This window comes from Opisthocomus hoazin, chromosome 6 (genome assembly GCF_030867145.1).
Source record: "Opisthocomus hoazin isolate bOpiHoa1 chromosome 6, bOpiHoa1.hap1, whole genome shotgun sequence".
Classification (NCBI taxonomy): Eukaryota; Metazoa; Chordata; class Aves; order Opisthocomiformes; family Opisthocomidae; genus Opisthocomus; species Opisthocomus hoazin.
In genome coordinates, this window is record NC_134419.1 from 69,065,228 (window position 1) to 69,089,378 (window position 24,151).

The following is a 24,151-nucleotide window of genomic DNA, read 5'->3' on the forward strand; positions in this document are numbered from 1 at the left end:
CCCGGCTGCAGCGAAGGCTGGGGGGTGCTTGAGGAGAGGCTATTTCACCTCATTTTGCAAAGCGAATGCTGAGAGCGGGAGGATTTCTCTGCATAAACACTCCCAGGAAGGGAGAGGGAAGCGCGGATGGTGCTAAGGGCCAGTGCTGGTACACAACACATCATCAGAAAGGGGCATCAGACATGTTGGTGAGAAGACCGTCGCTAACCATTTGACAGTGTGGTTCTGGAATTACCTCCCCACTGCGGTCGTGCATGCAAAATATCAAATCACTTTGAGGACGGATCTTGACAAGTTTATGAAAAGGATTGTATCACACGGTGCCTGTGCTAGGAGACGTGCTAGCACAGAAGTTCCTGCCAGTCCTGTGCACAAAGGACTGCAACCCTCTGCCAACATAAATATGAAGCATGTGATTATACACACACAAGAAGCAGGCACATGATTTATTAATCATAGGACCTCAGCTTGTCAAATAATAATTACAAGGCAATAACACACCTTGCTTTAATAAATGGCCCCCTAAGATTTTCTCCCACAGTAAACCAGTAAAAAAGGATGATTATTCTGAGGCAGAGGCGGTATTTTGTGTCGCTGGTTGTTAGCTTTTAAATGAGCTCGCTGCCTGGCACTCTTCAACCAAGCGCTCCCATTGCTCTGCACATTTCCCGAGTTCAGCCCTTTCCAGTCGAGCGTCTTTTCAGACGCGCACTTGCCCTTTGTGGAGGCAAGAACGAACAGATGACAACCGCAGCGCAGGGGAGACATGCCTGGAACAGTTTTACGAAGCAAACCCAGCCCTAACGCTTCTGCCAGGAGGGTGTGCTCAGCGGCCGGCGGAGGGGGGGCTTTTTGTGCAAGGCGAGGGGCAAGCCCTGGAGAACCACCGCCGAGACAGCCGAGCTGTGGTTCGGGAAGGCGGTCACCCAACGCCGTCGCAGTGGGTGACGCCTCAGTTTCCACGCTCCAGCGAGTGTGAGCCGATCGCCCTCCGGCTCCCAGGGGTGCCCAGGCCCAGCGGGCACCACACGCACCGGTGGGGCCGCAGCAGGGTGTTCCAAAAGCAACCCCGATTTCTGTGCATTACAAAAAGCCAAGGCATGTTTCAATACTCTGTCAACCTGGCGCTGCCTGACGAAGAGCGGGACCGCTGTGCTTGCGGGTCATTTTGTGGAGGCATCTTTGAGAAAGAGGCACAAATAGGAAGGAAAGCAGAAGGCCAAGAGACGCGCAGCTTTGGGCTGACGGATACATTTTTGCTCTCTGCATTATGCGCGGAAATTTATGTCCCAGGTGACACAGTAACGGATGCGACTGTAACCAGTCCAGCGGAGGGCTACGAGGATGATGAGGGGACTGGAGCATCTCTCCTATGAGGAGAGGCTGAGGGAGCTGGGCTTGTTCAGCCTGGAGAAGGCTGAGAGGGGACCTTACAAATTCCTATAAATATCTGAAGGGTGGGTGTCAGGAGGATGGGGCCAAACTCTTTTCAGTGGTGCCCAGTGACAGGACAAGGGGCAATGGGCACAAACTGAAGGACAGGAAGTTCCGTCTGAACATGAGGAAGAACTTCTTCCCTCTGAGGCTGACGGAGCACTGGAACAGGTTGCCCAGGGAGGTTGTGGAGTCTCCTTCTCTGGAGATATTCAAGACCCGCCTGGACAAGGTCCTGTGTAGCCTGCTGTAGGTGACCCTGCTTCGGCAGGGGTTTGGACCAGATGACCACAGAGGTCCCTTCGAGCCCCCACCATTCTGTGATTCTGTGATTCTGTGAACGGCCGCGGTGTCGGGAGCGCAGACGCTGCCTTTCAGAAAGATTTAAAGCAGAAAGTAAAACCCTGACAGACCTGAATGCAGGGGAAAAGCCCTGGGGGGGACCCTGGCCCTCCCTCCCCGGCGCCGGGGGCGCGCAGCGGTCCGTCGCGAGCTGCCGGCGGCCAGGCCGCGCACCGGAGCGCGGCCGCGGGCGGGGCCGCCCCACGCGCTTCGGGGAGCCTCAGCCAATGGGTTCCTCCTGTGGGCGCCGCGGGAGGGGGCTCGGCCGGGCTGGCAGGGAGGGGCGGGGCGCGAGCGCGGCGCGGCGGGCTGCGCGCGAGGGAGGCGGCGGGGGAACGGCCCTGCCCGCCCTGCTGCCCGTCCTGCCGCCTGCCCGCCCCGCTGCCCGCCCCGCTGCCCGCCCCGCTGCCCGTCCTGCCGCCTGCCCGCCCCGCTGCCCGCCCCGCTGCCTGTCCTGCCGCCTGCCCGCCCTGCCAGCGCCCGGCTCCCGGTGAGCGGCGGCGGTCGGGGGTCCTTCCCCGCGGGGAGGGACGCTGCCCGTCGGTGCCTGCGGTGGGGGCGGCTGCGGCGGGGGGGCGGGGGGAGCAGGGGGGGTCTCTGCAGCTCGGGGGTCAGCGTGGGGTCGGCCGCGTGCTGAGTGCTGCGGGTGGGTTTTGAGGCTGGGAAGGTAGAAGGGAGGCGGTGTCGTGCAGCGGACGGGTTGGTGCAATGGAAAAACACCCAGCAGTGTTCCGTGCACATCAGCCCTTTCTCAGGTCACGGCGTTGCAGAAAGCAGAAAGTGTGTGCAGGCAAATGCAGGGGAGATTTTCAGTGATTGACAGCCCAGCTGCTGATAGAGACGTTCGGGAGAAAAAAAAGAAAAAAAACCGCACCATTTTCTTGTCTGGAGGTGTTGCCGGGTGGTTCGGGGGTTTTCATCTTCGTTTGATCACTGACCCAGCTTTTGGGCCTCTTGGAAGTGATCCAGTCCTAACTTTTACCAGAAAATCCTCTAGCAATTTTCCACGGTGCTGTAAAACGTGGAATTGGCACCATGCGCTGATGTGGTACTTTGTGGCGTCTTCGCTTCTGCAGGTTCTGGTTGCTGGTTCAGTCTGATTTCTTCCTCTCAGCCAAATCTCTTCAAAGCCCCTCTTCCATCTCGCGGGGGAAGCCGAGGTCTGTGGTGTGTGTTAACAGCTAGGATTTATTTTCCAGATCTCGGTGATGACACTGTGATGCTCTGCCTGGTACGTACTAGTCAGCGACGGTGCAAAGAGCGAACTAGGAATTACTTTGTGATTGATGGGAGGCTTTTGAGGCTGCCTCTAGGTTGCATGTGAAAAATGTCTTGTGTTAGCACGCTGAACTGTCCTGACTTGAAAAATGCCTGCAACTTAGTGTCTTCATGAACAGGAAAGATTTTCTTTCTGTCATTTGTCTGATGGGGAAGGTATTTATCATTAAAAATACAGGAGTTGTGCTGCACAGTGCTTTAAGAGATCACTGTTGTTTTAATGCTTAAATCTAGTCTTGATGATTCATGCAGAGCTGGGCCAGTAAATTAATTCAGAGGCTCTTGTACAAAGAGAGTTTGACTCTTACTTCAGTCAAAAGTACACTGATTTGGAGTAGAATCATGCTGGAAAAACAAGTAAAAATACTACAAAACTCATCATAATCTATTAACCGAGGAGGATTCTCTTGCTGGCAGATGAAAAATCCTGCAATGCAAAAGTGCTAAAGCAGGAGGGATCTGTATTTTCTTCCCTCATAGCACTGGACTGCTATTGCTTGGGCTCTCCGGAGTGACAAATCACAGAGAGAAAACAAAGGATTAGCTGAGTTTTTAGGAGAGACTGTGAATGGTGGCAAAATACATGACAATGAAAGGAGTCTGTCATCTCTAATTAGGTGTCTGGCCTCGGGCAGTGCGTATGGGAGAAACAGGATAAATGCAAACTAAAATAAGGTAGAAAGTTTGGAAGGTTGCGGGCGGATGAGCGTGGCTGAGCTGTCAGGCCTGCACGTGGGTTGCGTCAGGAGGCTCAGCAGCGAGGGCGGCTGCAGCACCTTCCGCCCGTTGGGTCCCCGAACGGTGGGACTCCGGGCTGCCAGCTGCGAGGCGGTCGGGGTGCTGCCCTGAGCCCCTGGCTGGGAACACCCAGCGCTGAGGGGAACGCCGGAGGGCTCTTGTGCGAAGGGGGAGCAAAAGGCCTCAAATCCCCACGTCAGCCAAGAGCAACACCAAGAAGAGGCAATGCATTATTTTTTCTGATAGTTTTGCTTCAGAAAAAAGAAAAATGGGTTTCTAATTGGAGGAGGAGGACGCAATGTTGAGGAGGAGCTGGACACAGCCGCCGGTGCTGCAAGCCCTCATCTCCCCGGCCCGGTTTGGCCGCGGGCCCTGACAGCACCCATCCCTCCCTCCCCTCGCAGCGTCCCGGGGTGCGGCCCTTCTCCCGGGGCTCGTCGCTGACCTAAAACCCGTCCCAGGTACTGCTCATCGCCACGGGTGAGCCTCCTGAGGTTAACCAGACGGGAGATGAGGGCACGGTGCGCTTCTGTGACGGAACCGGGGCACGTCAGGCCCGGTGTGCGGGCAGAAGCCGTGAAGGACACCGCTTCGTGCCCCACAGGACACCTCTTGGTGCGGCTACAGAGGCCCCGGGCCGGCTTTAGGGTAACCACAGGCCGGGCGCCCCAAGCGGGCCGGCACAGGCCGCAGGGCCTGCGGGACAGCGGCCGAGCAGGAGGGAGCCGAGCCGCTGCCGGGAGGAGCAGCACGCAGCGCTGCACGGAGAGGCCTCCCCGGGCTCCTCGGGGGCCGTCGGCCGCTTCGCTTCGCCTCGCCTCGCCTCCCCTCCCCGCGCGAATGGCTCCTTCCCGTTCTCCCCCCCTTCCCCCTCCCCCCCTGAGATGGTTTCGCCCTTCCCTGCCCCCCTCATTTTCTTTAGGGCTGAACACCCCTCCCGTCCCCACCCACCAGCATCCCCGCCTGCCCATTGGCTGCGGTGGCGTGCGGGAGCCAGCCAATCCGCTGCGCCGCTGACGGCTGTGTCGCTGGGGGGAAGAAAACAAAAACAAGGAGGCAGGGGCGCGCGCGCGCGGCGCAGGGGGCGGGGCCGAGCGGCGCGGAGCGGAGCGGCGCGGCCGGGCCCGGGGACCGACGGTAACGGCCGCGGCGTGTGAGGGCCCGGTCTGGCCTCCTCCTTGCAGGCGCGGCGGGACGAAGCGGCCCTGCGGGGTGCTTGGGGGGTGCCTGGCTCCCCCTGACTGAGCCCCGGCCCACCCGCTCCGGTCCCTCGACGGTGGCAGCCGGGCTCGCGCGCGCACCGAGCCCCTCAGCGAGCCCTCGGGTCTCCGGCGCGGGTACTGCCAGGCCTGCGCCAGCCGCGCTCCCGCCGGCCCTCGGGCGCGCCTTTCGTCAGGGGCCGGAGTGGCTCCGCCGTTGTGGCTTCCAGCGGCGCGTGTTTTGTGGGGGTGGCCGGGCCTCGCCTGGGTGTTCCTGCCCGTGGCTGCAGGGCGACGGGTGGGGGCTGCGGGTCCCCGGAGCCGTGGTGATGGGGAGCCTCTGCGTAAAGGTGGGGAGCAGAGAAGGATCGCGTGAGCTGTGTGGAGGTTCCTCAGGGGTGTTCTGTGCAGACGTAAGGTCTTGGGGAGTTTTGGAAGCTTTTTTCCTGCAGTGTGTGTTGTTCCTGAACGTTAGTTTGCTGCTGTTTACCTGCTGGGGCAGGATATCTGATTTAAACTACGTGTGGTGGTGATGAGTGCAGAGAGCTGAGCGTATTTTACTGGTGGTTTTCGGTGACTGAGGAAATAACCCTGTCTGCTGAACTAATTGAAAAGCACTGTTTGTATCACGGATGAATCTTAAGATCTCTCACAGTGTTCTTGTTTTGCAGATGCTTAAATTTACTTATGTCCGTTTTGATCCTGTGTTAACTTTGATTTGAAGATCCCTTCTATCATCTTTTCTAACCTGAAATTTTGGGGTTATTTATTCCGGTGTTTGTAATGCAGGGTTTCAAATTGTGTTCTGTAGTTGATTGGTAATACTGTGTGGTTTAATTCTGCAAAATACAAAGTGAATTTTTTTTTGATACAGTGATAAATACCAGCATCCTGAAGCTCCAGCAGACCTGTTGGCATGAGTTGATAAGAGGATGCATTGCTAAGTTGAGAATATGTCTGCTGATGAGTATGACAGTGTGAATTGTAAAGCTTAGTTATTCCGTTATCCTCGTTGCAAACAAGGCAGGGTCCTGAATCTCAACAAGACAGCATAGGAAAGTTGTGTTGTTATTATTACATTGCTATAGGTGGAGAATTTTAGCTGGGGTCCTATATGGAAAAAGTATTTATCTCTTTGAAATTTAGGACTTGATTACAAATGATGAAAGTCATGACTGTTATTTAATACAGGTTTTGTCCGTTGTCTTGTTTTTCAAAGAGCTGGACAGCTGATGGAATGTTCCACTAGGAAGACTAAAACTGTTCTGAGAAGGTAGACTGCTCAGATTAGACTGAGTTCCATACAAGAAAGCTCTCAACCAACAGTGACTGGGAACACTTGAGAAGTCCTGAATGACTGATTGAGGTAACTCAGGAAAAAAAAACACAAACCAAAACAAAACACATTTATCTGAAAAAAATGTTGTGAGGCAGGAAGGACTTGTTATTACATAAAGCTGTTAACTGTTTGGGTTGACATTAGGAAATGCAAGATCATGACAGCTTGATACTGTGCTCTAAACCAGAGTTTCTTTATTGCTAACGGTCTGTGATGAATCATTTGCAGTTAATAGGTCTGTGGTAGACAAGTGGGCATAAGAGAGGAAAACAAGGAAAGAGAAGAAAAGGGGAAGGGACTGCTGCCATTTGGTGTCACAATCTTGCCACTCAACGGTAAGCTGTTTTCAGGGCAGCAAAGGATGAGAAAGTGGTAAAAAGAGCCACTGAATTCTCAGGGGGCGGACACAAATACTGGTAATATTCACAGGAGTACAAAGTGGTTTGTGAAAATCTTGCAGGTGAAAAAGTATATGGGGAATTCTGCAGATGCTTAATTTTTTTGTGTTCATAAAGGAAAGATGGATGATGCCATCTCTTCCACAGAGATGCGGGGTGGTTTGTAGAACAGCAGCTGCTAGGAGGAGGGAGAGAGAGTAACAGAAAAAGAGAAGTGTTCAGCTTTATCCGTTGCAGATTGAATGGTGGTTGTAAGGAGTGCTTGAAGGGTGCAAAAGCGCACATGAGAAGGCTTGACGGCTGCATGTACATGAACAGTGAAACATAAAAACCGTGTCTGTGAGGGGGGAACAAAAAACAGCTTGTCTTCTAAGGGCTGGTGTGAGCTTGATAAATTGGGTACCATTTTATCAGTATAGTTCACCTGAAGAACATTTCTCTTGTGGATGCAATTATAACATTGATACTGTATGCACATATAGATAACCACTTTGAGGAACAGGACAGTCTAAGTTGATAGAGGTGGCTTTTATCAACTAAAAAAAGCTGCATACAGAGGGCTTTTACCCTTACAATAACGACTTTTAACCCAGTGCCTCCTTTATAATCAACAGAACTGACAACTGCCAAGACATCAAGACTTAGACAGATGTGTTTGAGGGTGGTGCTGTCTCATGTTACACTGTTTACCTTCCCAGGAACTTTTCAGAGTGGTTACTGATAGCGAATTATAACTTAACCCCCCCCCCTATTTTTGCATTGTATTTTGTGAATGAAGCCTTTGCAGCTTTTTACTTCTTCAAGATTTGGTCTAGTGCTTTTCCTCCCCTAACCTTCTCTGTTTCTGTTTAGGCCTTGGAGGGAAAACATTAAGCCTTCACGTTTCACATTCAGTTCTGTTAAGCAGCTATGGAAGTAGAAAAGGAGAACATTTATGTTACCGCAACAGGTAAGTAATATATTCAGTATTTTTTTTACTTAAAATTGCTTAGTTGACCTGAAGTGTTCTCTGTAGGAAAAATTGGTATTACCTGTTAATTTTTTTAACTGTACTGCGTTACAAAAAAAATCATCAAAAACTTACAGAATAGTTCTCTGAAGTATTTATCATGGTCTCCTGCTTGATTATATTTATTTTGAAATTTGTTACAATCATAAGGTTAACATTTCTTTAACTTGCTAAATAATAGTGAGTCTGGACTCTTTATCATCTGACTTCCAGTAGTGGTGGTGTCAACAAAAGAATAAGTTCAAAAGTAATATGTGTAGGTGCATTTGACAGGTACAAATTCTGGTTTTATGTAGCTGTTTAGCTTAAAATTAGAGGAAACAACTGGTGAAAGGCTTGACTGGAAGTGGCCTGGCATGAGAAAACTTTACTGAATATGTGTTAGAGACTGCCCTGAAATTGACTGTTTTGTCCATATTGCAAACATATTTTATGATGCGTAGTCAAGTTAACAGTTTCATGTTGTTTTCAGTGTCTTCCAAATGTTGTGATGGTCTGCACTGACCTTTTTATACCAAAGAGTTTTTGTAGGCTGTAAATGTTTTTCAGAGAAAAACCGTGTATGTGTTAAGATGGTATGTAATGCGGTCGAAGTGGCAGTGTGCTCCATATGACATCTTATTTTAAACCAGAATTAGTTTAATGTAGAAGATGCATTGCTTCTCAGGATTTTAGAATTGTATTTGGATAGTAGGTGGGAAGCTGCTAGGTATCTAAATTGACCTAATTTGGTCAAATGAAATTTGTATGTAGGTAAGTACTTTCTGTATGCTTTGTTAATTAAGGTAGCACCATAAAAGCAGACATTGTAAGTATACCTGCTAGGCTTAATAGTAGGGTAATAAGACCGATTTGGATAACTTTTTAATATGTAGTAAGCAAAGTGTTAAAGTTTATAGAACACTGTTATTGCTTATGTATGTATATCTTATAGGATGTAAAAATTAGAAGCTGAAAGGAAGATCTGCATCATTTTATATGTGCTTTTTATATTATATTATAAAATATTTTATTTTAGAAAATTATTGAAAACTAGTACATCTGTTTAGCCTATTTTTTTCAGCCTAACTAGGTAGCTAATAGTGGAGGTCCTATTGGCCGTAGTATTACGGAGAAAGGTTGCAGCTGGAAGCCATAGTGTTATATAAAAGTAGTAGTTTAGTAATGCAGTGAGAAATACTAAGTGTTACGGGTAGGATGTTTCCTGTGGAGGATTTCGTTTAGTCTCGAACCTGAGATCAGGGTTGTTTAAGGAGGTTGGACTGTAGCCTCCACTTTTATCCTTAGTTGTCAGACTCAGGACTGACTTGTGTTAATTGCTGGCCGTTTTCTTTGGAAACTGAGGAAGAAGTAAGTGGTTATTGAAGAGTATAGTTCCTGGACAGCTGGATTGCAGGTGTGAACTGGAGACATGCATGGGCGGATGGGCACGAAGAAGAGTTTAAATGCAGTTGTCTGAGATGAGATGGTTCTGCTAATGGGGTCTCTCTGGGGAATGAGAGGAAGGAAACTTGTTCTGTTTGGTTTTTGCCCCCCCCCCCCCCCCACTAGCTTTATGCAAATCTCTCATTGTTTTATCAAAATATTAGACAAACTGAGAAAGCTTGTTATGGAAGTCTTTTCCTGGATGTGATGCATGCTTTTCTTTTTTAGCTTACTGCAAGCATAAAAGGAATGCTTTTGTGGGAGTGGTGAGTGGAAAGACAAAGCTTAGGCTGGAATGGCTGCATTATTGTTCAGCTGTAGCATTCGCATCTGTGAACACAAGTATCTAAATGTTATTTCTTTGATCACGAAGGAGGCAGTTGCATGAATCTTTCTTCATTTTGTAGTGTAGTATCCTCTTTGATATGGGTAAATACTTTGAGGTTGGAAATGTTTTATTAGTGCACTTTGCTTTCGGAACAATTTTTCATGAACCTATTTTGAATGGAAAAAATACAGTTCTGAGAAGTATTGCCAAATGAACATTGCTAATTAGAATGTATTGGAATGGTGAAGTAATACATTCAGCGAAGTTCAAATACAAATTTAAAATACTTTTCATATTTTAGGTTTATGGCAGTGAATGTTTCTGTAAATTGGGGTTGGCACAGCTGGAAAAGCAGCTGCTTCTGTGTGCCTCATCATTGCACTTTCTAGGATTGGGGCTGTAGGCTCTATCTTTGAGACGCTACTGAATCCTTAAGAAGGGCTGTATAACAGAGAGCTGAGGCTGTTAGCTTGGCATGTGTTTTTTCCAGTTTGCAAAGACTTCGAGGTACTAACTGCAACATAAAATAGGTCCTCAGATCCTTTTTTTTATCTTGGTGGGTTAAGAAGGGGAAGAAGAAATGATGAAGGCTTTTGCTCTTAATGCTCCCAGTGAGGCATTCTGCTGAACCATACAGCTCAGGTGGGGGACATCCTGTGAAATAAAAGACTTTCGATCCAAATTTGGAATGTGCATTAACTTCCCGAAAGAGTGAAATTACTGCATTTCTTGGTGCTTAGACATTTACAGATCCTTAAGTTGAGAGGATTGTTGCTGCATATGAAACACAGCTACATATATATTACATATTATATTTTATTGTGCTGGGGAATAAACTAAACCGTGACCATTTTAGAAACAGTCTCGACAGAAGCCACAGTGAGAGGCAATGCCTAGAGCAGAAGAGAGATCACACAGTTTCAGAAGACTATTTATTCTATGAGTCTTCGTTATTGAATTGCCCAGGCATTGTATCAAAAGGCTTCTCTCCGCCCCTAACTTTAAAGACGAAAAAGAAGAGTGATGATGTTTCTGTATATCTGTAAGTCTAAATCATTGCTTTTCCAGCTGCTGAGCTGTTTGAAATTCCTTGAATGAGGGGAATATTGGTTGATGATTTAGGAAATCAATTTCACTTTGGTGACTAGTCTGTTAACATTAGTGAGTTCTTACAGAATTTACTGTATTGGCAGTTCTGTTTGTTTCTAAATCTAGAGATGAGTGGGTGGAGTGAGAACTAGGCACTTAGATCTTACGCGCTGAGGAATTCTGATAGTTTTTGTTTAATAAGGGTGGAGTTTTCTGTGGTTTACCTGTTTATGAATGGTTTATTCATTTGCTTTCCAGCTCTTGACATATGCTGTGTTTAGATTGTGGATAGTTTGTGCAGGGGAATAAGGAACTCCTTATTACTGTGATGTGTAGACATATTCTAAAGCCAGCATCATTTGCCTTAACACTGTTGGAGTTCTGTTTAATTTTGTAATCCTTTTCAAACGCTACATGTTTTGATATTCTAACATAAAACTGTTTGAAAATATAACAGATTTTTCTCTGTCTCCTTATTAAGAACTTGAGAATCTGAGTGATGCTCCATTTTCTGGTGATGAAGAAAATGGTGGGTCTGAGGAACGAAAGACCGAAATCAACGGAAACTGGATTCCTGCAACTTCAATTACTGAAGCTAAAATAAATGCTAAAGCAAAGAGGCGGTTGAGGAAAAATTCTTCTAGAGATTCTGGGAGAGGAGACTCCGTTAGTGACAATGGAGAGACACTGAAGGTTGGAGTAGTTGTACCAACGAGCCCAAAGGGGAAACTCCTGGACAGGCGATCCCGGTCTGGAAAGGGAAGGGGTCTACCAAAGAAAGGTTTGTGTAGCTTATTGAAGAAAGAAACGTGATAAAGATTCTGCCCAAAACATAGTATTTTTTTTTTCTCTGTTGGGAATCATTTTCATAAGCTGAAATCTCTATGCAGGCATTTGGTTCTTTATGTAAGATAGTAGGTGACAATAGGAGCTAATAGTAGGTGGCGTTCTTATCAGAAAATTTTATATGCGTGTCATGAATTAACTTCTGTCTTTAAGGTAAGTACCTTTTATTAGTGAATTTAATACACAATTTTGAACTGTTAGTGGTTCACGGGACTGTTATTAATGCAAACTTAAAGCAAGGTTATATTTGAAAGTACAGTTTCAACCTTCAGTAATTCTTGTGCTGTTTCATAGTGCTTCTGGTATCTTACTGGAAAGTGCTGAAAAGAGTGGTTGCTAAAGCGGGAACATGTCATACAAACACACCCGTTTCAGCATATATTGTTAAGTCAGGAGATGGGCACAAGGAGTGATACATCAGTTGCTCTTTAAGTGAAAGAATGTAGGGTTGAACTTGGAAGTATTCTCTGTAAGCTGGTGGTCCTTCCTTACTGTCCCATATTTTGCCAGGTGGAGCAGGCGGTAAAGGAGTTTGGGGAACACCAGGTCAAGTGTATGATGTGGAAGAAGTAGATATTAAGGATCCTAATTATGATGATGACCAGGTAGGCAAAAGATTTCTTTGCAGTGCTGTTTTTTATTTCTTTTATTGATTTCAGTTGCTGTGATGCCTATATTAATGGAAGTTTGACCCTGTGAGTTATGTGAATGCCAGCCTGGCTGTACTTATTTTTATGTTCAAGAATGGATTATTGGCTAGCTAAAGACAGCTGGTCTAGAAGCGCCGCAATGTAATGCTCGCAAATCTTACCCCATGAGCCCTCTTTCTGTGCCTGACTAGGCAGCACCGTTTTCCCAGGTGTGTGCTTTCACTGCTGGTTCTCATGGAGGTGAACGTTGCAGTGCTGCTCTATATTGCAAACAGGCACCAGCTTAGAAGTTCAACACAGACTTTCTCAAGTCGGGAGTTTAGCAGGGGGCAGTATCCTTTATGGATTTTTGTCTTCCCTGTATTGCCAACCCACCCAATGTCTTGTATCTGCTTGGTACAAACACTTCAAACTAGTACAAAGTCAATAGCCTGGATATTTTGTTTACATGTATTTTATTTAGAATATTGTGTGGAAGATTGTACCTTACAGCCATATTATTGGGGGGGGGAAGTAAAGCTCATTGGGCAAAAGGTTCTTTATAACATCAAGTGACAGGAAAAGAAACACTGATGACAAACACAGATTACTAAAGTCTCTGAGATCAATACATTTGTGAGACCGTAAGTAAATTCTGTGTAACATAAGCAGAGCGATGGTGGTGTCCATTGAGCGGAGGCTGTTTGTTGTAGCCATAGCTGCTGAGAGGGTGGTATGTGGGAATATCAAAACCTTCTTCCAGTATCAGTTTTTTCCCTGGAAGTCAACACTTTACGTTAGCAGAGATAGCTATTAAAGATGAAGCTGATGAGTGCTTAAAAGCAAATCTAATGAAGAGCGAATATTCCTTGCAACTTCTGTATGCTTAGCTTTTTTCTAAGGTTGAAAACTGACTGATGTGGTGGAAGGATAGGCTTTTGGGCTTCTGCTATATTTCTTGATCATGGAAAGCTTCTTTCCAGTGAGCATTAGTTGGAAAACTTTGTTCAGATTTCTGTGATCTGTAGTATTGCTCTGAATGTTACTTCTGTAGTCTGTGAGGAGCAGGGTGCTGAATTACAGCGGGGAGATCTGGTTGTGCGGGAACTCTGCAGGACCAGGTTATACAGGAGGTAGTTGCTATGTGGTTGTTTTTTCCCCTTAGGGTATGTCTTCACTCACAAATATTCTGAAAATGCATTTTCTGATTTGTGCATGCTATCGCCTGTCTGGTCACGCAGTCACTAAGGAGGAGGGAAAACAGGCGGGCTGGCTGTTGGGGACTGGAGTGCCACGTGCAGGGAAAGGTGCTGAAAGTTAGAACTTGGGCTGTGACACAGCTAACTGCTGGGCTGGGACAGGAGTTTCTGTCGCTCTCCCTTCAGTACATCGGTACTTGATCTCTGTGTTCATGTGGTGTCAGCAGAGTTCTAGGAAGAGAGTTTGGAGTGTTTACCATCATGTAACACTAAATTCAGCCTTTCAGTTGAATTCAGCTAACAGTAAATTCAAAACATAAGCAGCATGACATTTAGCCAGCATTGTTCCCGCTTTAATTGTGGAGACGTAATCTGATCTATTCTGGCACAATACTGACCACCAAGGCTAAAGCATTAAGGATTTAGAAGATACATTTTGGTGCTATTAGCACTGCATAAGATACAAGAAGAGACAGTAGTGTTTACAGAAGGGTATATGCTTTTGTTGTGTTTCGAAATAGGAGAACTGCGTCTATGAAACAGTAGTTTTACCTCTGGATGAAAGAACATTTGAAAAAACTTTAACACCGATCATACAGGAGTATTTTGAACATGGAGATACTAATGAAGTTTCGGTATGTCTCACGCCCTTTTACCTTCTTTATTTTAGGGGAGCAAACCTGTAGCGTACAAGGGAATCCAACAGCTAGCTATAAATGAGTGCATAGAGATGTTGGCAACAAATGTGCAATAAGAATACCTGAGCAGTAACATTCATTACGTGAGCAGAAGCATATATGTAAAGACACAAATATAAGCATATAAATATTTATATATTTATAATATATTTATATAATATGTATTAATAAAAGTATGAAATCTTAATCTAGTTTGTTTTTCAAATCTTATTTAGGAGATGCTGAAGGATTTAAACCTTGGTGAAATGAAATACAGCGTGCCAGTGCTGGCTGTTTCCTTGGCATTAGAGGGGAAGGCCAGTCACAGGGAAATGACATCTAAGCTTATCTCCGACCTTTGTGGGACAGTAGTAAGCAAAACTGATGTGGAAAAATCATTTGACAGACTGCTTAAAGAACTACCTGAATTGGTGTTGGATTCTCCCAGGGCACCACAGGTATATTTGTAAAGTTTTATGGCTAGTAGTCAAAAGGTTTTTCTTTTAAATTGTGGCAAAAACTGATCAAGTAAACTGAAATAGACTCTGTACTTTGAAAAAAATATGTATGGATTGTCTTACTGTCTGTAATTCCCTACCAATTTCCCAGGCTGTGTTTTTACTTTGAGATGGCTTATTTAAATAAAATCTGAAAACCAAGCACATTCTAATTGTCTACTTAGAACTGCTTTGAAATTCAGCATTCAATTAAAAATGCTTCTGTTCTGTTGCAGCTGGTGGGCCAGTTTATTGCTAGAGCTGTTGGAGATGGGATTCTAAGCAGTACCTACATAGACGGCTACAAAGGCACTGTGGATTGCGACCAGGCTCGGTAACTTTCTTGCTTTCTCTGTAGCTACAGTTTTCTATTCCAGATGCCAAAGATGATGATCAGGAATTTAGAACTTCAGCATAAATCATGTGGTTCTCTGTAACTTCTTTTTTTAATTTAAAATGATAAAAAAGAAATCCACAAAGTCTGCAACAAAATTGAGATTGGCTCATGTCAGAGGAGAAATACTGAAAGTGCCTGAAAAATGTATTAATACATTTGAGTTCAGCTTGTCAGGTTTGTTGTCCAGCTTATGTTTGAGGGTGAAAAAAAAATGAGCTGAAACAACAAGTGACTATAGAAGGTTTTGTCTTCAGAAAAAGCTTTAATGTGATTAATGAGTAAATATAACATCAGGACAGCTGCTGTAAATATGTTGTGAAATACACAAGGGATTAACTGTTTTGCTGTGTAAAGGTTTGAAGCTTGTGCAGTGCTTTCCCAGACTCTCTGTAATGCTTTATTCATCAGGAAATGCAATTGTTTTCCATGTCAGGGTGAGCAGTGTGAAGGAGTAGTCTCTGACAAAGAGGGACAGTTTAATAACTAGCCACGTTTACTATTTTACCCCCACAAGTGTATGTTTCAGGCTTGGTGCAGAGGTGGTGAACTCCTGTAGCTTCTGAAAGCTCCATTTGTAAAGATTATAGGCAGGTACTGTTAGAAGGAAGGGAAATGCTTAGCTGCCTGACTTGAGGGTTCAAACTGTGAAAACTATCCTGAGACCTGAAGGATTGTAGCCTGTATACTGTACATCTGGGATGCTTTGCTGCCTTTGCTGTTTCTTGGCCAGTCTTTTCTGCTCGTTGAATCTTGGTGAATATTTTTTGTTATTGGCCAGCCCCAAGTATGAGGATTGGGATTAACTGTTCCTTCTTTAGCGGGATGGTGCTAAATGGGTATGAGATTACTTTTTTTTTTTCCTCTTTTTTCATCTTTTCCCAGTGACCTGGCAAGCTTCCCTAGTTCATGCCATCTTTTTGCTATTACGTATATGCCTTCTGAAGTGCTGTTTTGGCTTAAATTCTCAATGTTTCATAATTCTTTAGATACAAACAGAAAATATTTCAGTAGAAAAGCTGTTCTTCGGTGTGGAAGCAACTCAAGCCTCTTTGGTTTGAGATAGATGTGCCAATCTGCATTCTTGGAGGAGCCTGGATACCATCCATCTCTGGATAAAACATTAAGTTCTTCCTTGTGAGGCTATTTCAGGTTCTGCAGTGGTGATTCAGATCTGCTGCCATCACAGATTGCTACCTGTCCTAAGTGTGGTGTAACCAGAAGCGTGAAGGTGGCAGAAAGAGAATGTGGGGAGCTAGCTTGCTGACTTCTTGATCCAGATGTCCTCGTGGAGTTGCTAACCCTGACCTCTTCCCAGGGATCTGGTTGCACTGCCCAAAGAGGAATGGCAGTGGGGGAAGTTACAGATGCCTTTTAATGAAGTTCTGTCATAACTTTTTACAACACTAACTTTGCTTTCTAGAGCTGCACTGGATCGAGCTACTGTGCTGCTGAGTATGACAAAAGGTGGAAAGCGTATAGACAACGTGTGGGGGTCAGGAGGTGGCCAGCAGTCTGTGAAACACCTTGTTAAAGAGGTAGCTGACTTCTACAGAACTCTTCTCTCTCGAGTTTACTGTTTGTCTAAGCTTATCTTGTTTGGGGTGGAGTGAAGAGATACATATATCCTGTAGCAAAATGGTATCTTGAGTGTTGCGGGGTTTTTTAAATTATTTATACAAAGTAGTTTTTAAAAACTGATCTAGATAATTTTGTTGATTTTGTATTATTTGTGAGTGGTGGGAATATGCTAGTACAATATTCTGTATTTTAAATACATACTTATTTTTGCTTTAAGCAAAACTTTTAAGCATTTAGCTTTTTAAGAGTTTACAATGTAAAATAGTGAAGTAATTAGAAGAGCTAAGATGAAACTGGCTAAACTAGATAAACTATTACTATTTTTTGTCATCACTGATTAAAAGCACAACAGTAACTGGTAAAAAAAAAAGATGAATAAATAGGAATGTTTAGAGATCCATGCTATGAAGTAGGCAGGTTTAAAGGAAAAGGTCACATTATAATTTCTAGGTTGAGTGTAACATGATAGGAGGAGTTGTTCAGGGGAGAAAATAAACTTAGTTGTACCCATATTAACCTTTTACATTGATATGCATCTCATAAAGCCATGGTTTTGGTGCTTGTGTGTCTGTCCAAACACTGGATAGATATTTGGCTTACAACGTGTTTCAGGTTGCTGATAACGTCTCAGTTTAATTAAATTTATAAAAACACTAGCAGCAAGTTTCAGGAACTAACTTGCTGCTGGATTGATCACAGATTATCAAAACAGTTGAGAGCTTTTAAATTTTAAGTCTAATTAGTGTTGGGCTTTTTGTTTGTTTTAAAATTCAATAGATTGATATGTTGCTGAAAGAGTATTTGCTTTCTGGAGATGTACTGGAAGCTGAACGTTGCCTTCAGGAACTGGAAGTACCCCATTTTCACCATGAACTTGTATATGAAGTAAGGAGAAATCAGAGTCCCTGTAATTGTCAGTAATACGAACAGGTTTGGTTTGGTTTTGATGTGGGCATGCAAATAATGTAACTGGAATCTAAAGCTCAGGTTGCAAGTTCTGATGTTATTTGAATAACTAAATTGTGTCATGTAAAGTTAATGGTTTGTGTGCTCATTTGAGTGCACAACGTGCAACAAGAAAGCTGCTGCTAACTCTGGGAAGATCCAAAATTAATTTTTGTTTGTTGGACAAATAGCTATTTCAGATTATTACAGATTCCTGAAAAAGAAAAGCTCAGTTTATTTTCTGCTGAGGAATAGCAGCAAAAACCCCATGCTTTGTTTTGTTGTTTCCTTTTAGTTTCAGGTATCTGGGTATTCTAGTGGGTGTCCTTTTCAGGGTGGAATTGTTCCATCTAGCACACTGGTAAAAGCTCTGAGGTATTTCAGAACCAGGCTATATGAGAGAAAGATCTTTGTTGTATCTGGGAGACTGCTCCCATTTGTACTCTTTTTATCTGCCAAACTGCGAAATGGTTGTTTACCAATGAAGCTGAACACCCACAATCCACAAAATTTTTTTTTCAGTAAATTCACTCTTTTTAGAAAACTCCTTCATGATAGGAAAACAGAATCCTTTTAGGTGATGGGGGTTGTGGAGTTGTGTAGATTTTAAACTTCTACGTTCTCCTAGAATCACAGATACAAAAAAGTCATAGATACAGAATTTCACAAAATTAATTAATTGCCATCTGGACTGCAGCAACCATATGGACATAGTTATGTATCTCTCAAACCAGAGCCAGAAAGGCAATGCCTTTCACTCTGTCTAATCCTTTCTGGTTTTTCATACCTTTTATCTTTATCCAAATAACTTTTCATCTGTTTTTCTTTTCAAATAATAATAATGTACTGAAATTGTGAGTGCATGTAACAAATGGACTTTTGTCCCCATAAAATGCATAATAATGCACTCCTTTTTGCACCTCATATGCTTACACATGTACATGAACTGCTTGCGTGATTTGTTTTAGGCTGTTGTGATGGTTTTGGAGTCAACTGGAGAAAAGACCTTTAAAATGATACTGGATTTGCTGAAATCTCTCTGGAGGTCTTCTGCCATTACTATGGACCAAATGAAAAGAGTAAGTGTGGCATTTAGAGAATTTTGGGTAAGGTTTTCCAAAATTTGTAGAGTTTTTACCTTCTTTTAAGTACTATTTGTAGTCTGTTGCTGACTGCTTTTTTAAAAATTCTCCATGGTCATTCTGCATCCCATACAAATAATCTGTAACTGATGCATGCACAATACTTGCCACGCATTGGAAGAAATACAAATGAATTCCAAGCAGTAGTTCTCTGTAGAACTGCGAGGTACAGAATATTTGGGTCTTCAGTGACAGATTTCCTACTGCTTTTATGCAATTAGATAGTTAAAACTAATCATCTAAAATGCTGCAATGCAGCTTCATTTTTCTTAAATATTTTATGCTGTAGTTCTTCACAGTTGAAGTAGTACAATGAGGATGCACTTAATTACAAATGCCAATTAGAACAGTATATAGAAGCTAGTATTTTACACAGCTGGAATTATCCATGGCTTCGCCTTTAGGTATGAATACAGGACAGCTTTTCTGTCCCAGGGCAAACTTGGTACCACATGCAGACTTGTGTCAGAATTTACCCAGCCGTACTGCTGGTGGGAAGTGATGAAGTCACCTCTGGTTGTCACCAGTGCTTCCCTTACTGTATAAACTTGTGGTGGACACTTGTGGCCACATTTTGTTCATTTATATGGAAGAATAAACTTTTCTTCCTTGTGTTACTGCCCATGTGAGAGCAGCCAGGCCAACATACACATTCTGTACTGTCTGGATTTCTGGCTTCTAAAGCTGTTAAAAATTCAGCTGGTGTTTTTATGGAGAAAGGTAGTTGTGTATGGTATTGTCTGGTGTTATACCTTGATTTTCCATGCAGCTGCTCTGCTTTAGGTTTGTTGAAATAGTGCATAGTATACATGAAACTATATAAAAAATAAATTCTCTGAGTGCAAAAAGCTACTGAGAAAAAAATGAAATAAAATCATAGAATAACCAGATCATTATTTGAATTCTTACATTGCAGGGCTATGAACGAGTTTACAGTGAAATCCCAGATATTAACTTGGATGTGCCACACTCCTATTCTGTGCTTGAGCGGTTTGTAGAGGAATGCTTTCAGGCTGGAATAATCTCCAAACCACTGAGAGACCTCTGTCCTTCAAGGTACTGGTTTTATTGTAAACAGGTGAAGGCGCTGCTTTTTGTGCCCTTTGTAGGTAACAAAGCAGGATCTTGCGACCAGAGTATTAGAGACTGGAACCACAAACTGTGGAGAATGCGTTGGACTGGTAAAAAGTTGTATAAAGAAGCTGCACTGATGTGAAACCTGTTAGGTGGAGGCTGGGATAAATACTTGAGGAAAGTAAGGCTTTGGTGAGTACCAGGCCGCAGGCCTGTGTGCTCTCCAGAGGGCGAAGGCCTGCCTCCCCTCTGTTTAGCTTGTTTGCTTGGTGGAGGTCAGTGCAGTACTGAGACAGAAGACAGGCTCAGGCAGCACAACGATCCATGTAGGTGACAGCGGGGAAAAAAATGGTTTAAACATACCAAACTGCATGAATAGAGTTCTAAGATGAGACAACCAATTCTAATGTTTGTGGCAAAAGGGAATGGGACACTTGCATGGAATAAGCTCTACGCACCTGATCCCTTGGTATCTGTCTTGTCATGTGGTTTGTATAGTGCTTTTTGTTCTGTTATTTATGTATTTGTAGCATAAATAATGCTGTTTGAACTCTAGTTAGTATTCTGTTCTCTCCTTACTGGTCACAATACAATTCTTGAGTATCATTTCCTGTGGGGAATCCATGTACATTTTTAACTGTGATGTTAAAACTATTACTTGCAATGTTATGCATTGGGAATACGACTTGTTACAGATCTTTTCCAGTTTGGGTGTCTTGTTAGGCTTCTTAAACCATCCTGACAGCTTGTGATAAATTCAGGTTTTGAAATGTCTTTATCAAAAACAGCCTTGGTTTGTGGACTTCAGACTCAATATTGAGTTTTGTGTATCTTGGTATCAAGTGTTTCGCAGGTTTGGTGTGTGGGAGGGTTGAAAGTCATCACTGCAACAAAAGCTTGATTATACTTCAGTTACTGTTAATACACCGAGGTGTGTTTTGGGCTTCTGTAATTGAGTTTTGGGTAGAAAAAGACCATTCCTAGGCTTTCAAACTAGCAACTTTTGCAAGTGTGAACATTGAAAGGTGAGTGAAGTAGAAAGGACTTGACAGTGCACATCTTGAAAAGCTTCTTGCAAACAAGGCTAGGTGTAAGGTTCCGATGGATTTTAAGCCGTTTGTCAGTGATCAAGAATGTCAGCTAATCTTGCTGAACGTGCACACCTTGTGTTTGATCTCACGACCAAGAGAAGACTCTTCTCAGTGATAGGTAAGAACAACCAAGTGATGCTACTTTGAATTACTGAAAAGATACTTTCTGCTTTCTTACAGGGGCAGAAAGCGTTTTGTGAGTGAAGGCGATGGAGGCCGGCTTAAGCTAGAAAGCTACTGAATGTCAGGACCAACTCCTGAAGCCTTAAAACTTTAAAGGGAAAATAGCTATCTCTATATATACAAACACGCATGCTTTTTTGGTGTGTGTATGTATATATGTATACACATATATAATATACCAAAATTAATAAGAGTTGCTTAGCACAGTTCATATTTTTTTAAAAGCACGTTTTGGGTACAAACCATTTTTTTTTTTAAGAGTTTGTAAATTTCAGAAAGAAAACTTCTTTCTTTGGGCATATAGTAGAACAACTGGCCACTCTGCTGTGGTGGTGCCTTCAGATAAGCTATCCTGTTAAGTGCCATATGTTTGACCTAATCATTCCGTGTTTGCATCGATGTCTGACTGCCGCTCTTTCTTTCAAGGACAGTGTTGTCACCATACAATCACTAGTTTATGCAGAGCTTTATAGGAGGGTCAAGTTAGGCTGCTGTGACCCCATTTCCATTGCTGCTGAAGAAATACTGTGCTTTGGGAGGAAAAATAGCTGTTTCTTTGTTCTAAACATCCCAGGAAAATGGAGTTGGGTCCTAAGATGAATTCATCTGTTCCGGGGCAGAACACTGGTCGGTTTTAGCCCCCATGTACCAAACTCGTCTTTTTGTGTTTTTTTTCTATGTAACTGGAAAAGTGAAAAGTTCTGGTAAAACATATTAAAAAAATATTTTTTGTGAAGCTCTCCTTTCTGCCTCCTTTTATTGAAACAGAACAGATTAAACTGCAGGCAGATCTCTGAAGCGTGCGCAACCGAGCGGTACATCAACGCCGCCCTTCGGGGGTGCAGGCTGCAGGCCAGCACCCAGTAACTAAGCGCGGGGTAAGCTGCTACCAAACGGGTTTTAGAAAAGAAGGGAGTGGGGCGGGAGCGGGTCTGACGGTGCCCACGCCCGCAGCTTCGCCCAGGCCCCTCTCGGAGCCGGACGGTGCCCAGGCAGCCCCCCTGCTCCCTCCCGCTCTCTCGGTCCGCGCCAGGGTTTCGGGCCGGGAACCCGCGCCGCCCGCCCACCCCCGAGCCCAGCGACACGGGGGGAACGGCGCCCCGAACGCGGGAGCCCCCCGCCCGCACTCCCGGCCGGCCGTTAGACAGTCGGTACCTCCGCGGAACGGGGCCGCGGCTGGGGCCGGGCCGGCGGAGACCTCTCGGGCGGCCGCACCGCCTCCAGCGCCGCCCGCTGCAGCTGCTCCAGCTTCTCCAGCGACACCGACTTGAGGGGCAGCACCTTGGGCTTGCACAGCACCATGGCGGCCGCGTCCTCCACCGACAGCTGCCCTGCGAGGGGAGAGAAGAGTCAGCGCCGGGGCCGGGCCGGCCGCCCCGCCGCGCCGCGCCCCGCCGCCGGTACCTTGCTTGGGCAGCACCTCCCGCAGCGCGGCCTTCCCCTCCGGCATGGCGGCTCCCGCGCTGGCACCGCCCGCACGGGCATGCGCGGTGCTGAGGGAGGGCGAGAGGGCGCGCCTTCCTTGAGGGAAACTACAGCTCCCGGCCTGCACTGCGCGGCGCCTTGCCCAGCGCTGAGGCCGTCTCTGGTGCCGCGGTGCATGCCGGGGACTGTAGTCCTTCGAGTGAGTAGGCGCCGGCCGCCGACCTCCATCGTGGGGAGCGTGGGCCTTTGCGTGGCGCGGGGCACGCCGGGAGCTGTAGTTGCTGAGGAGGGGCTGCCCCGGCAGCGTGGGCGGCGGGCGGCACCACGCGGGGCTCTCCGGTGGGACAGCGCCAGGAAAGCCGGGGCTGCCGGGCCTGCGCCCTTTCTCGGGCGAACTCGGGCTTGGGGGCTTTTCTGTGTTTGTTTTCTGTTTTTAATTCCCCCCCCCAACCCGCGGGCACGGTCCAACGGGCGGGCCTGGCCGGGCTGTCGGCGGCCCGGTGTCTTTTCCATTCTGCCTTGCTGCAGCTGGCCGCACGCTTCCCTCCGCTCGCTTCCACGCCGTGGACCTGTCAGCGATGGCTCAGGTTTGCCGGGAGACCTGTGATAAAACTTTTAACTTCCAGTAAGCGGCACCTCTCTGACAGTTATTTAAAGCCTCTGCCTGCATTGTTCTAGAACTATTTCCTTTTTCCTCTGAGGCAACCTAGAGTAGGAAACCGGCGGTCCCTCAGGTAGCCTGCTTCCACCTCGCTGGAAGTCTCGCCTGCTTGTTGGGTTGGAGGCCGGCAGAGAACCTGCCGAGGGTGAGAGCGGGGCTCCGGCTCCCTGCCCTTTGTGGAGCCGGCCAAGGAGAATGCTCCTGGTTTGGTCCGGGTGTTTCTGTCGTGATTCACATATTCTACTTTCAGGTCAGAAGATAGGCATTGATGAGGCTGTAAAATGGACGTGCTTGCTCGGGGCATCCTTCTTTACCCTTCGAAGCGCACAGAAGCGTGCCCACTGATTTCAGTGGGAAGAACTGCCTCTTTGCCTGGTGTGCTAGCCCGTGTGCCAATTAGTATTTCATATTGATTGGAAGGGAAAAGGACTAGGGACTGGTTTATGAAGACAGTGGATTTTTGTGGACCAGGGCGTTTTAGAGCATACATGCAATTTGCAGATCAGTAATGTAGTAGTTGTTTGCTTGCTTGTTGGTTTGTTTGAAAAATAAAAAAAAAAACCCTGATCCAGTTAGCATCTTAGCTACAGCTAAAATTGAACATAAAAGGCAGCCAGTTATGACTGAAAATCTCGCACTGTGAAACCAACAGCTATCCCTGTGGTAACAAATATGGCCTGCAGAGCAACAGAAGATGAACTGAAAGCAAGACATTGAGATCAAAATGCAGCCTAGGTGTTTTGACAGTGTCCTTCACAGTGTCGATGACCACCTGGAGTCCAGCACTACGTGAGGGCTGGCATTTATAGCAACCAGAGCCCATCTCAGTCATGTCGGGAATCACTTTCCAAACTGGAGTTTTCCTGCCAACGGGGTTTGTTTGCTTGGTGATAAGAAACAATGGTCAACTCAGTTTGTTACTTGAGCGTTTTAATGATGGAGAAGTGGAATCTGGCATCGTGTGCTAAATCCATTTTCTTAGCTAGTCAAATGCCAACTTGGCAGCCTATATAGAAAGCTGATAGCGCTGGGACAGGCGCGATTGTGGAGATTGTTTTCAACAGCCTCTAGTAAGTCTGCTTTTAAGACGCCTCTTTCCGTTGGGAAAAAACACAGTTACCATCTTCAGGACTGGAAGGACTGGATGAGAGAGAGGAGAGAGGCATGGGCATGGTCTGCAGCTTAATATCATACTTCTCCAAGTGTCTTAGAAACAGGATTGGGTTTA

General features: G+C 45.5%; 2 protein-coding genes across 7 annotated transcripts; one reads left to right on the top strand and one right to left on the bottom strand.

The window, feature by feature from the left end:
* The first annotated feature begins 2,176 nt into the window (after positions 1 to 2,176).
* Positions 2,177 to 21,573, top strand: PDCD4 (programmed cell death 4). 5 transcript variants are annotated; one of them, XM_075423725.1, is made up of 13 exons: positions 2,177 to 2,266; positions 6,211 to 6,357; positions 7,581 to 7,677; positions 11,061 to 11,360; positions 11,936 to 12,030; positions 13,775 to 13,888; positions 14,167 to 14,388; positions 14,664 to 14,761; positions 16,245 to 16,359; positions 17,180 to 17,287; positions 18,316 to 18,426; positions 19,406 to 19,545; positions 20,835 to 21,573. In XM_075423725.1, exons 3-13 carry the CDS (start codon positions 7,638 to 7,640, stop codon positions 20,893 to 20,895), a joined length of 1,404 nt encoding a protein of 467 aa, XP_075279840.1. In that variant the 5' UTR covers positions 2,177 to 2,266; positions 6,211 to 6,357; positions 7,581 to 7,637; the 3' UTR covers positions 20,896 to 21,573. The 5 variants fall into 5 exon arrangements, with proteins under 5 accessions (XP_075279840.1, XP_075279844.1, XP_075279841.1 ...); XM_075423729.1 differs by lacking the exon at positions 2,177 to 2,266 and adding an exon at positions 2,694 to 3,007; XM_075423726.1 differs by lacking the exon at positions 2,177 to 2,266 and adding an exon at positions 4,857 to 4,929.
* BBIP1 (BBSome interacting protein 1) lies at positions 12,514 to 22,321 on the bottom strand. Of its 2 annotated transcripts, none has more exons than XM_075423732.1 (3): positions 22,242 to 22,321; positions 21,993 to 22,168; positions 12,514 to 12,831 (listed from the first exon to the last, which is right to left on the bottom strand). In XM_075423732.1, the coding sequence occupies exons 1-3, from the start codon at positions 22,285 to 22,287 to the stop codon at positions 12,820 to 12,822; spliced, it is 234 nt and encodes a 77-aa protein (XP_075279847.1). In that variant the 5' UTR covers positions 22,288 to 22,321; the 3' UTR covers positions 12,514 to 12,819. The 2 variants fall into 2 exon arrangements, with proteins under 2 accessions (XP_075279847.1, XP_075279846.1); XM_075423731.1 differs by having other exon boundaries at positions 12,514 to 13,484.
* Positions 22,322 to 24,151: the final 1,830 nt, after the last annotated feature.

Bases quoted from the DNA above. Each gene is read 5' to 3' on its own strand.
- BBIP1 (XM_075423731.1), bottom strand. From the start codon at position 22,287: ATGCCGGAGGGGAAGGCCGCGCTGCGGGAGGTGCTGCCCAAGCAAG. The intron at 22,169-22,241 runs GTACCGGCGGCG...CTCCCCTCGCAG, and splicing joins GGAGGTGCTGCCCAAGCAAG to GGCAGCTGTCGGTGGAGGAC. The intron at 13,485-21,992 runs GTACCGACTGTC...CTCTCTTCCTAG, and splicing joins CGCGGCCCCGTTCCGCGGAG to AACTCTGCTGACACCACATG.
- PDCD4 (XM_075423725.1), top strand. From the start codon at position 7,638: ATGGAAGTAGAAAAGGAGAACATTTATGTTACCGCAACAG. The intron at 12,031-13,774 runs GTAGGCAAAAGA...GTTTCGAAATAG, and splicing joins CTAATTATGATGATGACCAG to GAGAACTGCGTCTATGAAAC. The intron at 17,288-18,315 runs GTAAGGAGAAAT...GATTTGTTTTAG, and splicing joins ACCATGAACTTGTATATGAA to GCTGTTGTGATGGTTTTGGA.